The 15,329-nt window shown below is 36.9% G+C and overlaps 1 protein-coding gene across 1 annotated transcript; it reads right to left on the bottom strand.

The window, feature by feature from the left end:
- Positions 1-824: 824 nt before the first annotated feature.
- On the bottom strand, positions 825-2,512 carry LOC127620721 (diencephalon/mesencephalon homeobox protein 1-like). Its single transcript, XM_052093922.1, has 3 exons — positions 2,344-2,512; positions 1,390-1,565; positions 825-1,232 (listed from the first exon to the last, which is right to left on the bottom strand). The coding sequence occupies exons 1-3, from the start codon at positions 2,510-2,512 to the stop codon at positions 825-827; spliced, it is 753 nt and encodes a 250-aa protein (XP_051949882.1).
- Positions 2,513-15,329: the final 12,817 nt, after the last annotated feature.

Raw genomic sequence — 15,329 nt, forward strand, 5'->3', positions numbered from 1 at the left:
ATAAGAAATTGTATTTTCACATTCCATTTCAACATTGACTGGGATCTGGGAACTTGCACCAAGAAATGTGAATGTTTTAATCCTTTTCGCATTTGAAAAATGTATGGCTCAGAAATTTACTGAACAAGAATATGAATGAACAAAAATTACTTATAAAAAAATATATTGTTACTGTACACAAATGTAGCTAATGCTGTAAATGGTCTACAGGCTACTTAAAGTCAGGGTTTGGCTACATTTTTTATTACATTAACAAATATTAAAATCCAAAACACAAGTGCAATCTCATGACTGGGTTACAGAGCAGATATGATGCCAGATCACACCATTAGATTACATTCTTTAAACATCAAATCATAGCATGTTTAGGTTACACTTTATGCAACTGTATTCATGTCAAGTAATTTATATACTGAATACAAGTGTTTTTCCATGACATGTTCATGTGTATTCACAAATTTCATATGAGATGCATATTAAAATCTAAAAAGTGCTCAAATGTGTGTGCAACACAATAGTTTTACTTATAGTTTTATGTTTCCTAATGTAAAAGCAACACGAATAGCTGATGAGCTCATGTATTAGTCTGTTTTTGTACAAATACAAATCAAGACTACTTAATTTAATAAAACTTAACAGAAAAAAAAAAAAAAATCATAATCCAAACCTTTTCCCCAGGTTTTGTGGTGGCTGAAGGATGCAAGAACACATTACCCTGTTTGCATCCAAATTTGGACAACTGCCTCAGTGGGGCCAGTTCTTGGTTGGTGGTATGTCTACATGTCCAGGTGGTGGTAAACTGTGGATTTGGATTGACAGGCAGTCTAAAGCATGAGATTTCTGCATTTTCCAACTGGCACAAGATTGGCAGGCGTGATGTGCTGCTGCATTATGGGTAAATATGCAGGAGAACATGGCAGACCTGCAGACAGCAGCCCAAGTGCATGAGGCACTGGTTGTTGGTAATGTTCTCCAGTAATGAAAGGAAGAATGGCAGAGGAGAGCAATTTGGGGTGGGGCTGAAGGTGAATAGTGTCCGCTGGGGAAGGAATGTTGGAATTGACATTAATGTCCCGGATAGAGGATGGAGACTTTGAATTTGAGACTCTCTCATGTTCCTTCATTTCTTCCTTTGGCTTACTGGCACAGCGAGACACTTGGCTTTCTTCTTTGGGAATGGGAGCGATGCGCTGGCCTTTTCGAAACTTGGCACGTCTGTTTTTGAACCACACCTGAAGAAAGATACTCTGTTAATCTTAGACATTTTATTTAAAGCAAGTAATCCAAGCCTGACTGTTTTCTAAATGAAGATTAAATGTATGTAAATTAAATCAATTAATATTTAGAAGCGTTTTGTTTTTTTTAGTCGGATTGTCCTGTTGCTCTCACCTGGATACGGGCCTCTGGGAGGTTGATGCAGACTGCAAGCCGCTCTCTCATGCCCACATCTGGATACTGGGTTTGCTGAAAGGCCTTTTCAAGCGCTTGTAACTGGGACACACTAAAGGCTGTGCGGCTACGACGCTGCTTTTGCTGGTTTCCATAGCGTGCTTCGAGGATGAGTTCTAAATTAAGAGGATATTTAAACTTTACACATATTTCATATTTGGGTTATAATAGACCTATATATTGACTTATGACAATGAAGCTTATATTTAGGAGCATTAAGATTTTTTGGATATCGTTTTCTTTTGATTTTAAATATAAATCAGACCAGGAAAGGTTTGATGAGAATCAACCCATATATGTAATTGTAACTAATTATAATAGTTAGTACATATCACATGTACAATGTACAATGTACAACATACATGCTGTTGTACGAGAAATTTGATTGACTTAATACCCACATAATTACACTTTACCATGAACACTAATGTAAATTACATTAATTGGCAACACTTTACAATAAGGTTCCATTTGTTATCATTAGTTACTGCTTTGGCTATCATGAACTAACAATGAACAAAATATTTTACATTTATGAATTTGTTAATACTAGTTAATTGTTAGTTCATGTTTGTCCATAGTGCATTAACTAATGTTTACATATACAAATTTTTATAAAAAAAATATTTATAGTATATGCTGAAATTAAAATTAACCATGATTAGTAAATGCTGTGAAAGTATTGTTCATTGTTAATTCATGTTAACTAATATTTTTAACTAACGTTAACAAATGGAATTATTGTAAAGTGTTACCCATTCGAGTTAAAGCCCATTGCTTTATAAAAGCTGAGACAATTTGAAAACTAAACTGTAATTATTTTATAAATGCTGCATTTACAATGATCCGCTTCATTCATTTGCTGGGTCTCTAAAGTGAAGACCGCATCTTTACCTGCCAGGCGCTCCGCCACTGTGAAAGTTTGCATGGATGACGGACTGCCCGCTGAATGAATCTGATACTGCGGCGTCATCTGCTGGTGAGCGTCGTAAAATAACGAATTCACGCGTAATGGAAAGGCCTCACGGTCGCTTCTCGGTCCAAAAAAGTACACAGAATTCATTCTGCTGGCTGTGAGCATACAATATAAATTATAGAATCAGCACAGGGAGTTTAGAAATCCACATTCAAAGGGGAATACGAACATAAAAATATCAGAAAGGAAAATTATAAGACGTTGTCTGTATTCAAAATAGAATTGAACACAATGTAGGCTACTTACGACTTCCGACGAGTTGTCAATTGTAGGCCTACGCGTATCTCAAGTGCGCACACTGATGATTATTTCACTCATATGATACAAAATTCTAAAGGTAACTTCTCACAGAAGCTGAGAAAAACCCCAGAAATATTACTATTAGGATAGTCCTTTGACGAGCAACGTTGACTCAGCGCTCCATGCGTTTTGAAGGATCGGTTGAGGGTCCCTCCGGCTACGTTTCCACTATTTAAGAGGCATTAACTTCAGCTTCCTTCAACCATTAGCCAATAGAAAGAAAGGTATTAGCCTGGATTAAGTGGAATGAGAGAGAGAGAAAGGGGGATCTCGGGGCTCAAGTTTTTGAAACTATTGAACTTGGGAGATTTAGGCAAAGCATCTCCCTTCAATGAGCGGGGCAATGCGCTCCCTCCCTTTAAAACAATTAAAACAATGTGCTCCGATAATCTCTGGGGTTGGGCAGATGAAAACAACAGCCTTTGATTGTCCGTTGTTTTCTTCCCTCTTTCTTCACCGTTCACCAGCTTTTGTTAGTATTAACTCCAAGGGGGGTGTATGGTAGGCTGGTTTGTTTTGCTAACTGGACCCATATTTTGCCCAGAAAATGTCAACTTAAAAATGTACTCTGGAAGTGGCCTATTAGGCTAATTTCTTAGGGCTAAATGTACCAGAAATCTTTTCTTCTGATAAACACGTCCCTAAAAGAAGGATTTAAGACATTAGCGTTTCAAAATAAATAAAATAATATGAGACATAGGCCTATAAAGTTTTAAGACAAAGCCGTTTGTCTGCTGTGGTGTCTAATTGTAGGTCTAAATACAGTGCATACACTGAAAAAATAGATTATTTGTGTGGTAACATCTACATTAACTGTTTTTATTCAAGTCAAAAATATGATTTAACACTACTTAATCAAATTTAATACATAAGGTTACATCAACAAAACAAATTTTAAGGGTTATATCAAATAGACACTGCAGGTACATTCTGGTTGGTTCACGAAAATCTGACAAAAACTTGTTTTTAGACAATTATGAATCAAACAAATCAGCCAATATGATTCTTAGCAAAATGGCTCTCCCTGATGTTATCCCACCAGCCATCTCTCAACACCCTCTCACATTCAGCTGAACCACCAGTGAAACCTTAGTCATCTCAGATCAGATCATCCTCAGCCGCTCCAAAACTGCAGCTGAGCGGCTGGGAGCGTACAGAGATGTAAATTCCGCTAAATCCTGACACTGTGCAGCTCAGGGCCAGGAAGGCGAAGCATGTGGAGATCTAGATTATGTTTCCCACGGGTATCAGCGCAGTTGCATACTCCTCTCTCTCTCTCTCTCTCTCTCTCTCTCTCTCTCTCTCTCTCTCTCTCTCTCTGTGTGTGTGTGTGTGTGTGTGCCCAAAAGGGCAACACAAGAACCAAAGACAGCAGCCAAACACAGTAGCTGTACCACTGGCATGAGACTGGCACACACACACACACACACACAAACACAAAATAAACCTTCACCTCACTGTTCCACTCATTTCCTGATGTAAGGGTTTGTTTCTAGCGATCATGGAATCCTAGTCTTTACCAGAAAGGCAGATTTGCACTAAAAATATTTATTTATATCTTTATCATAGGATTTTTTTTTTTTCGCACAGTGCAGATTATTATGTGAATGACAAATCCGCAAAACCATATCAAGACCAATATGTTTTGGGCTTCTGATATTTTTACACTTGACTGACTTTTCAAACAACCAGCACAGAATTGTGAATCTTTGTCTCCCTGTGTTTAAGGTTCTGCTTTTTTTCTCCCTTTGCGATGTTCTTGCCTGTCAAGCTATATTAGTGTCTGCTCAAAATAAGTCATTTAGAAGAACCTTAGCTGAGCAGCCTCTGAACCCCATTAAAAGCTTGGAGCTCAGGGCCCAGAAGCCTTTGTCTCTTCAGCCTGTGGGATTAGTGGAGATTTGCTGCTAAGAAAAAAAATTAGTTATTTCATGGCACTTTCATGATGAAACCTGGCCAAAGCTGTGTTGGCTGGGAGGATTAGAGCCACACAAAGACACTGGTTGTGAGTTACCCCCTCCCTGAAAACCACAGCCCCCAAACACACACTATCCCCACCTCATCACTCCGTAATGAGGGCCGTATTTCCATCTTCAGCCCACTAAAAATGCGTTTCATCTTGACTCCAGCCTACTCACTGGGCACACAGAGACCACAAAGTGGTGGATACCGCTGGAATTTTTTCATCCCCTCTCAATATTCAGATGTTTATTTACATTGGTGTAATTTGATGCAAACCCCTTAATTTGTTTTAGTGCAGAGCTATTGGCAAGCTTAAAGCTTTGAAGGTTTAGGTGCTGTCCCTAAAGTTTAAGGGATTTAGAGGATGTTTGCTAGTGGATCCACTTACATCCACACAGATTAGCAATATCAAAAACACAGGCCAGACTAGACCAAATTCATTACGAGGCATGAGGCTCAAAACCATGGAAATTGCTTAATATCTTGCTTACTGTAATACTTAATCAGTTTTGATCAGTTTAATCATACAAACATAAAAATGCTGAACCAAAAATAAACAGATATCTATTAACCCGTAAAAAGGTAATAAAACACATACTGTAAAAAGTTTCCATCTACCTGAACTTAAAAACTTAAGTTTAATTGCTGCCCTTAAGTTTTAAGTAAAAGATTTCAACTCATTATTTTACATCTAGCCTTAAAAACAGACAAGATGTAAAATTATGAGTTGCAATCATTTGTAAAGCCTCACTGACGTTGCTTAAACTTTAAGGCAGCAATTAAACTATTTTAAGTTGAAGTGGATGGATTTTATTTTACGATTCGGATACATTTGACTGAATTTCTCATGGTCTTAAAATCCTTTTGATCTAAATGCTTATGTTGAAATGCTTGAAATTAGCTTTGTAGATTAGTTATAAAATGCCTATGAATTTCTTTGCCATGAACAAATCTCCTCCTATTCTCATCTTGCTCAAAAATACATAAAATAATATTTAATTTCAACATTTGTTCACCACATACAAAGCACGCAGGGAAATGGAAATCCCCTGCCCATACACAAGTCATGTAGTCCAAATGTTTCACTTTTTATTAGATAGAACGCAATGAAATTATGTTGAGACAAAATATTCTAGAATTGTGTTGCTTTAGTTCATTTTAATTAAGTTACTGAACAACATGCCAAAATCCTTTTTGGATGTATTTAAAGGCATCCTATGTACCAGTGCCACCTTATGAAGATGGTTAAGAGAATGCTCATTGTATGTAGAGAAACAATGAAATTGAATAGTGAGAGTTGGTGACAAAATAATTAATTTACTTCCCTTTTTGTCAATTAATAGATTTGTGGAAATTTGGAAAATTGTAATAACATTGAATGAGACGATGTGTCCAGATGTCTGACTTTTAGTGTGAATAGAACTGATATGAACTATATGATAGTATTTAGAAATACACGTGACCAGGGCTGGACTGGTAATCTGGCATACCGGGCATTTTCCCAGTGGGCCGACGCACTTTGGGGCCGATCAAGGGGGGACTGGCCATCGGGAGAACCGAGCGGGCCGGTGGGTCAGCGGCGAAACGCGTCGAATGGTCCTCGATAAGCTAAAACGAGCCGCTGTGTTATGCAGAACGGACCACAAAGCGGCGCCGCGATATGCAGAAAAGAACAGTGAACAATCCCCCGCTCAACTTTTGCTCTAGTTGCTATGTAAAATCCCAGGCCAATTTCTCTTCCCAGTCCAGCCCTGCACATGACATAATGTATGTAAGGTTTCTATAGCACATTTCATTTACAATGGTAATTCAAACAAAGAAATGACGAAGAGAAAGAAAGCAAGTATGTAAAAGCCCATTCAAATCACTTACAAGAAACAAAAATAAAATGAAAAGGAAGAAATAAAAATGTTGATTTAAAATTGTATTGAAATCAATAGTAAAAATAATAATAGTAAAAATAATACAGTGCAATCAGTAAAGTGCAGCACAGTGCCCAGTCAGTAAATGCAGAGCAGAAAGACAAGGCTAGTTTAGTCTTTAATCCACAGAAGAAATTAATTGTGTACAATTATTTTATTGAGTATTTCTTTGGAACTTGATTCTAGCAACAACAATGTTTGAGGAAAAACTGTGTGCTCCTTTAAGGACCAGAATGCCTTTTATAACAGAAGTGCACCTTTTATCTCTATGGATGTTCTAGAGCTGCCATTCACTGAAAGCGTTTTAATATGCTTTGGATTGGTTTTAAACTTTAGGGGGGCTCTAGAAGAGGACAGAGGGGGTTAATTTAGTCTTTTGAAAGGTTTTGTTTACAGGTCCTGTTTAACAGATGTTGGAGTGAGGAGCAGAATGCTCTCCCTTTCTTTAATTACTTATCAATAGTGGAAATTTGTATTGACAAGCACCTGTCAAGAGGAGAGCTTTGTAGTTGTCAGTTACCTCAGAGAGCGCTGCTTAACCAAGAGGCCCCTTGGACACTTGCTGGATCGATCCCGGTGCAGCACAATTGGCTCTCCAGGCAGCTCAGTGTGGACAGGAGTGTGTGAGGGGGCCACAGGAGAAGCGCTGTGGGGCTAAAGACTTCTTTATAGGGGGAAATCGATGTGGCTAGATTGGCCTCTGACCCTGCACAGTGAGGGTCCAGAAGCACAAGGTCAACGGCACAGTTTAAGCTCCAGTAAGAGGCACCCGGAACAATTCTTAAAAGCGCTTCAAAACACACAAGCACAAAAGCTATCGAACTCCAAAAAAAAAGAAAAGAAGAAAAAGCTGCAGGAGTAAAAGGTACACCAGGTTTTTTATCCATGTAATGAACCGACCCTCACTTATTTACTGTTTATCTAACAGTTGACATTTTATTAAAACTAGTCAAAGTTTTAAACAAAGTTCCCCTCATAGTGTTGATTTCATTATCTGTGTATTAAAAACATTTTTGAATAAAAATCGATCCACACATTTACATACTCAACATACCCCTGTTGTTTGCAAATTCAAAATTAAGAACAGCAATATAAAAACTTAGTTTATAATTAGTGATTCACTGATCAAATTAAACTGCATATGCAGAAAAATACACTCTCTGAGCACTTCATTAGGAAGACCTGTACTTATTCGTGGGATTAGCTAATCAGCCAATTTGGCTGTGGCAGCAGTGCAGTGCATAAAATCATGCAGATACAGGTCAGGAGATTCAGTTAATCACATCAACCATCAGAATGGGGGAAAATGTGATCTCAGTGATTTAGATCATCGCATGATTGTTGGTGCCAGACGGGCTGATTAAAATTTTTCTGTAACTGCTGATCTCCTGAGATTTTCATGCGCAACAGTCTCTAAAGTTTACTCAGAATGGTGCCAAAAATAAAAACATCCAGAGAGCGGCAGTTCTGCGGACGAAAACGCCTTGTTGATGAGATCACTGGAGAATGGCCAGAATGTTTCATGCTGACATAAAGGCTATGGTAACTCAGATAACTCCTCTGTACAACTGTAGTAAGCAGAATAGCTTCTCAAATTGCACAACATATTGAACCTTGAGGCAGATTGGCTATAACAGCAGAAGACCATGTAGGGCACTATATTAAGACCATAGTGTTCCTAATAAAGTACTCAGCGAGTATTTATAAGCAATAAATATTTAAATCCCACTGGCTTGCACTGAAGATAAATTCATTACTGTGCATGAATCTGAAAACAACATTTGTTTTTGTGTCCTTTGCTAGACCATGTATGTCCCAAAAATAGGCTAGCAACAAAAACAAAAGGACCAATTCATGTACCAATGTAGACCCATCAGACACAAAGAATCAATTCTAACAACTTGTCCACACTAGTGTTTTTGTATGAAAATGCATTGATTTAGCTTTTTTAAGCCTCTCATTCACACTGAAACAGCGTTTAAGTGTGGATTAGTGTATTAGTATTAGGGTGTATTAGTGTGGATGTGGCCTTAGTGTAGTCCTGCTCATTTAGTGTCTTAGATGAATACAAACATAGCAAAAGTCATGTATAATTAACATTTTGGATAAAAAAAAAAGGACCTTGAAATACTTTGAAAGTAGAAAGTTACTTGACACTATCGGTGTGCATTCTTTTTTCTAACTAAACATACATATTTGGCTCAAGTAAATTGAACTTACTTTTTAAGTAATGTTTTTTATTTATTTTTTCTCTCCAATTAGGAATGCCTAATTCCCAATGCGCTCTAAATCCTCGTAGTGGTGTAGTGACTTGCCTCAATCCGGGTGGTGGAGGACGAATCTCAGTTGCCTCCGCGTCTGAGGCTGTCAATCCAGGCATTTTATCACGTGGCTTGTTCAGCGGATTACTGTGGAGACGTTGTGTGTGTGGAGGCCCACGCTACTCTCCGCAGTATCCAATACAATTCACCACATTCCCCACCGAGAGCGGTAACCACACATTATAGCAACCATGAGAAGGTTACCCGATGTGACTCTACCCTCCCTAGCAACCAGGTCAATTTGGTTGCTTAGGAGACCTGGCTGAAGTCACTTAGCACACCCTGGATTCGATCTTGCGAATACTAGCTGAGCTACACAGGCCCCAATTTTTTAAGTAATGTTAACTAGTTACAAGTAAAATAAAATCATCTGTGATTAAAGTATCATTGCTTTTATTTAATTATTTAAATTGAGTTATAGCATGTATAGCATGTAGCATAGGCTTTGTTCACACTGCATTTTTTTGAGTGACTGTTCAAACTGCAATTTATATGTGGCCAGATTAGATTTTTTTTCTGTTCAGACTACAGTAACATTTGCGATCACGTTCACATTGGCTGTCATGGTAATGCAGCAAACTTATATTTGCCATGTATGATATTTTAGCGATGGATGTTTTTTACCTTTGATTATGCTTTTCACGAGGGCAGTATCCCAATATGAATATGAATACAATATGCATATGCCACCATTAAAAATGGTGGCATATGCAATGTTTGTTGCAGCTAGTGTTGTTGCTGCCTGTTTTAGCTGGGACATCCTGTATTTTGGCCCAAATTACGACATCCCATACGGGATGCCTTTTATCTTGGGGTCCTGTATTTTAGCAGAGAGCGAAACATCCCATATTGAAGGATTTGTGTCCCGTATTAAAGCATAAAATGGTCAGGGGTGAGACGAAGACCCACGTCTTGTGATGAAATGCTCAAAATTCTCAAGCGTCCCTAATTCGCGTGACATTCAATACTTTATCGCGTTGTGGTTTCTCGCAACCGGTATGGTTTACTACACCTTAGCGCATCTCTTTGGGTAAGTTAAGCCAATGTCTGTATTATTATTATAAGAGGTTTGCAGTGCTTTGAGTGCCCTGTAACAGTAAAATATAAATGACTTAGGGTGTGTTTCATTCAGAAGTGATGATCTCTATGCCCTGTTTACCTTCCACTGTGAGAGTTTTGTAGGGCTGAAATATGCAATAAAACAGGAGTTTACTTTTTACAGACTGAGACGTGTTAAGAAAAATCAAAATTTAATCAGATTACAAACCACATAAGAATGTGGTTTTGCTGAGGCTTGTAAAAATGTTATGTGTTTTTGTCCTGTTCATGTCATGGAATATTGAAGACTTTTTCTCTCTCTTGGTAAGAAAACTCTCGAAGTCAGGGGTTCCAGATTTCAAAGGTAAGACTTTATTGAGCAAAACAACAAAGTCAAGATCCCAGCTGTATTGTCTGATCCTCTCATTCAAAGCTTACTTGTTTATACACTTCTGTTATCACACATTACCTCATAAGCACAACCCTCCTGCTATCTTAACCAATAAGCGTGCTTCACTCTCCTTGTTCGCCACCATTACTTCACAGACTCTCTGACTTCTTTTTAATGGTGGAATTCTGGCAGTTAGTCTAATTTTAAAAATAAATTTTTAAATTAATTTATTATGAAAGTATACAATAACTTTAAAACAATAATGTACAATAACTGTGCCGTTCAGTGCTTGGAAGAGTACTCTCTCCCTAGTACCTTTCTGTCATGACTGAGTACCAGGATTTCTCCCAGCAAGGTCACGAATGATTTACATTCTCATCCTTATGTTCCTGGATTAAAATAATGCTCAAACTATTCTATATAAGAACTTTTTCTATGTTTGATATATATATATACAAATCTACTATATTCAGACCAATAAAACCTAAACGGATTTGAGCGAGTGTGTCTGTGTGAACATAGTCATACAATGTAAAGGAAATTATGACTGGACTCCAGGGCTTTCTTCACACAGGCAGTAGATAACCAGATTTTTCGGCCAATCCGACTCCGATCTGTTTCGGTTTTTGTAATCTGAACAGGACAAAAACACACACACAAAAAAACATATATTTACAAGCCTGATTAAAATCGTATTTTTCAGTCTGAATGGTCAGATCGGATTTCATGTGTTTTTTTTTCTTCTCTCCGATCATTCATGGTGAGCGATGGGTTGTTTCGTCAGGTGTTGCGATAAGAAGATATTGCATTCAAAATGGCATAAATCATGCCTTCGCGGTGCACTTATAAAACTATAATGGTGGCCATGCTGTAGGATCGTTACAAGAGAATTTTTTATAAAATTACTTAAAAAGTAACTTCACAATGACCGTTTTATAGTTGGGTGGGGAAAAAATTAAGCAAACAATTTTGCGTTCTCTCACAAAACATTGCGTTCCCCCTTTTGAGTTCAACAAGTGAGAGCCAGTGCAATGAAAGAATGAAGCCCATAAGACAATACTTAAGCAATTCATAATCTTCTATTTATGAATGTGTGAAAATAAAGAAAACACAGTTACAATTAGCATAAATTAGCATAGTGGTCTAATTATAATGGAATGCTGTGGCGCACAATTGAATTGCATATTATTGTTTTTGTTGTGATGGTGTTTACCTCTCCATTAATAAAGCAATAAATGCTTTATTTTGTGTTGTGACCAGGGGTGGAAAGAGTATGGAAAAATCATTCTCAAGTAGAAGTAATGTTACTTCCCAAAAAATGTAGTGTGAGTATAGTAAAAGTAGCTGTCCTAAAAACTACTCAAGTAAGAGTAAAAGAGTAGCTCATTTAAAAGTACTCATGAGTAGTGAGTATTGAGTACTAAGTTGCAAAACCTATGCCCCATTATAATGAACACTAAATGCCAACTTTCAAAATACATCACTTATCTATGATAAACAATACATGAATCTGATTCCAAAAATAAAAGGGAGACATTATAACAGAAATGAAAATATTAAAAAGTTATTTTCAGTACTCTGATCACCAATTTAAATCGTAATGTTTGAAACAATTACATTAAAATCAGTTTATGTGTCGAGTCTAAATTTCCCTTAATGCCGACAGAGCATTATTCTTGTGCATAAAACATGTTCAAACAATGTAAGGAATGCAAATAAATGCTAAATAAGCAGGATCACTCGGCACGTCATGTCCTGAACAACAGAGGAGATAGAGCAGAAATGGGAAAAGTTGTTTGGTACAGGGGCTACATCATGCTTAAAAAGGAATAATTCACCCAAAAATGAAAATTCTCTCATCATTTACTCACACTTATGCCATCTCAGATGTGTATGACTTTCTTTCTTCAGTAGAACACAAATTAAGATTTTTAGAAGAATATCTCAGCTCTTTTGGGCCATACAATGAAAGTGAATCGGTGCTAAAATATTGAAGCTCAATTGAAGCACAAATCACATAAAGTCAAAGTACAGTTACAGCACTTAAAATATACTCAAGTAAAAGTAACTAAAGTAACTAAAACTACTTAAAAAGTACAATTCTTGGGAAAAAGTAGATAATTACAGTAACGTGAGTATTTGTAATTCGTTACTTCACACCCCTGGTTGTGACTGAATGTTTTGGGCTTTAAAATAACTGCAATTCAGAACTCACTTTGAAATAATTCTTATTTGTGTTTGGAACAACCCTTTATTTTGGCCACCATGATTGCTCTCCCTTCAGAGTGCCCTGAGGGAGGCATCATTTATATGGTTTGGTATGTGACAATATTGAATGATTGATTCTCTCATACCAGAATTGTTGCCATCTGCTGGTGCATAATAAACGGCCACATAAACATACATACAAATAGTAGTTGATATTTGAGCATATGATATTCAAATTCTATTAGGCCTGTTGTTTGGGTAAACACGCTACGTTTATAAAAACAATCAGTTTTGCAGCATTCTTTTTTAATTTACATATATTGCATTTTTAATTGCATTTTGTTTTTTGTTTTTGCATATGCCATATATCAGATTTATGCATGATGAAATTATGCAATACAGAAAGGAGTCACTATATCTTCTCACTGTTTACAAGATACAATTTCCCACAAAAAGTAGGCACCGGCACCTGTCATCTCAACTTATCTCTCATAAATGCAGTAGCCTGCATAGCATTCTCGAGTGGGAATGCATATATGAGAGCACAAGTTTTGCGAAATAATGCATAATGATTTGTGAGAGAGTGCAGTTTCTCGGGGGAATGCAAAAGTTTTGCAAATGCATGCAAATTTGTCGGGGGAACACAAGTTTTTGCGAGAGAAAGCAAAAGCATTTGCTTATTTTTTTCCCCATGCCACTAATTTTCCCCCACCACCTTTGCCCTTTAGGGGCTCCATATTAGGCAGTAACTTTTGGGTGATCACCTTTTATCAGGTCTTATTCACTCATATATTTATGCAAATTGCTTAGCGGCTGGGTGCAGTCAAAACTACAGACTTCAAAAAAACATTTTTTACAGAAGTAAAAAAGAACCATTTTTCACAAAAGGCAAAACGTTGATGAAAACTGAACCTTCAAAGAAAATGCATAGGAAAATTTGCTTTTATTCTCCATTCTTTCCTGTAGTGCTCGTAAAAAGATTATGGGAATTGTAATTTAACTTGCCTATGCATAAATCCTGACAGTGTTCACTACATCATTCTCAATCCTGAGCATCATCAAATCAGTTTGTCCATAATTTTTAATGATTATTATCTGCACAATATCTGGTTCCTGTGTGCAAATGAATCTGTGCAGGATAAGGAAGGCACATTTTGCCCTCATTGAATGGGAGGATAATAACATTTGTAAAAAGAAAAAACAGACATAATGCTCTTTTTCAGTTTAAGGCTACATTTGTTTTGTGTAAAAAGACAGTTCTACTTTAGATTGCCATTTTTATCTTATGTGTGTTGAGACTTAGATCTAAATATTCTTTCTCAGTTTTAATAAACAATAACCATACTTTGTATGTTTTTATTTTAGAAAGTAAAGCTAATCAAAACCTATTTGTTAGTAGAGGATGTAAGGTCATATTTGTTCTTCAGCCAGATCTTAAGAAGGAATTTACTGCCAGAATTTACTTGAAAATGTTATTTTCAATAATAATAATAATAATAATACGTTTTTATAATATGTTTTTAATGTAAATAAACACATTATTAACTGTTTTGTTTTGACATGTTAACACATTAGTTACAATAAAAGTGTTAGTTAAGATAAATAGGGACAAATTTGGCCCCAGTCCAGTTTATAAATCCCCAATATTATTTACTTTTTTTTTTTTAAAGCATATGTTGCGAACAAAAACAGATTCAGAGTATATTTTATTGCCTAAATAGGCCACAAGATTGTATTTATGAGGGCTAATGACTTATGTGATGCAGTTAGCAATTATTTGTGCACAAGAGGTAAGATGTAGGTCAGACAGGTTCTTACTCAATTTATGTATGGTCAAAACCAAAAATGAACTGAAAACTGTCATTAAAACACCACAAAGGCTGCTTGTGGGCAATTCCCTTCCCAGCATGGGGTCCATTTTCCCAAGAGCACCAATCCTATCTCCAGCGACCTGCAGCAGTCATAGGTGATAAGAGGAGTGACCGGTCGAACTTGATAATGAAGAAGACTTTAAGCTGTTTCACTGCACATGCTCAGATTTTTAAATCACTCAATAAACACAAGGAAAGTTGCCCCCCTCCCGGCCACCCGCATATTGTGTGCAATATCGATTCTGCCATAGTTTTTAATATCTGAGGTTCCTATAAAGAGCAGGACTGTGAAAATGACAGGGGCCCAGGGTAAACACATGGGCCTGGGGTGAGAATGATACAATAGACCTCCCCTCTATCCCTCCACAGGCTCTTTGTGTCATTTTGTTGTCAGAGAAAACAGCTGCTGAAGAGAAAGTTCTTAGTCAGGCACCTGCTAAAAAGGGTCTCGTTTATAGACAAACAAAATAACTGGAGAAGAGGGTGAAGTGGAACAGACAGGAAAGATAAAAGATCAGAGAACAGGCCTGATTATGTGTGTATGGAAATTGACTTGGATGTGTTCACCTGTGCATTTGGCAGTGAAACAGGGCACATGCTGACACTGTTAGAGGTTTCAACTAAATTTCCTTTGATGACTTCAAATGGACTGCATTAATCATCCATAAAAAAATAAATACAATGGCCCTAAAAAGTAACTGGACACATAAGCCCTACTTAAAAATATATGAATGTCAGTGCATTAGAGGACAAAATATCAAACCCAATTGTTTTTAATTTTAAAGAACAATATTACAAGCTCACTTTTCAAGCAAAATAAGTCACAAAAATAACCATATTAGGTTCAAAATGTTGTGAAAGTATTTGGACACTTCCTGGTTGTCAAAATGT

This window comes from Xyrauchen texanus, chromosome 27, assembly GCF_025860055.1.
Source record: "Xyrauchen texanus isolate HMW12.3.18 chromosome 27, RBS_HiC_50CHRs, whole genome shotgun sequence".
In the NCBI taxonomy this organism is placed as follows: Eukaryota; Metazoa; Chordata; class Actinopteri; order Cypriniformes; family Catostomidae; genus Xyrauchen; species Xyrauchen texanus.

What these genes read in the sequence shown, in the direction of transcription:
- LOC127620721 (XM_052093922.1), bottom strand. Translation starts at nt 2,512, where the DNA reads ATGAATTCTGTGTACTTTTTTGGACCGAGAAGCGACCGTGAGGCCTTT. An exon ending in AGTGGCGGAGCGCCTGGCAG is followed by an intron (nt 1,566 to 2,343) that starts GTAAAGATGCGG and finishes CTCTTAATTTAG; the next exon opens with AACTCATCCTCGAAGCACGC. An exon ending in TCCCAGAGGCCCGTATCCAG is followed by an intron (nt 1,233 to 1,389) that starts GTGAGAGCAACA and finishes ATCTTTCTTCAG; the next exon opens with GTGTGGTTCAAAAACAGACG.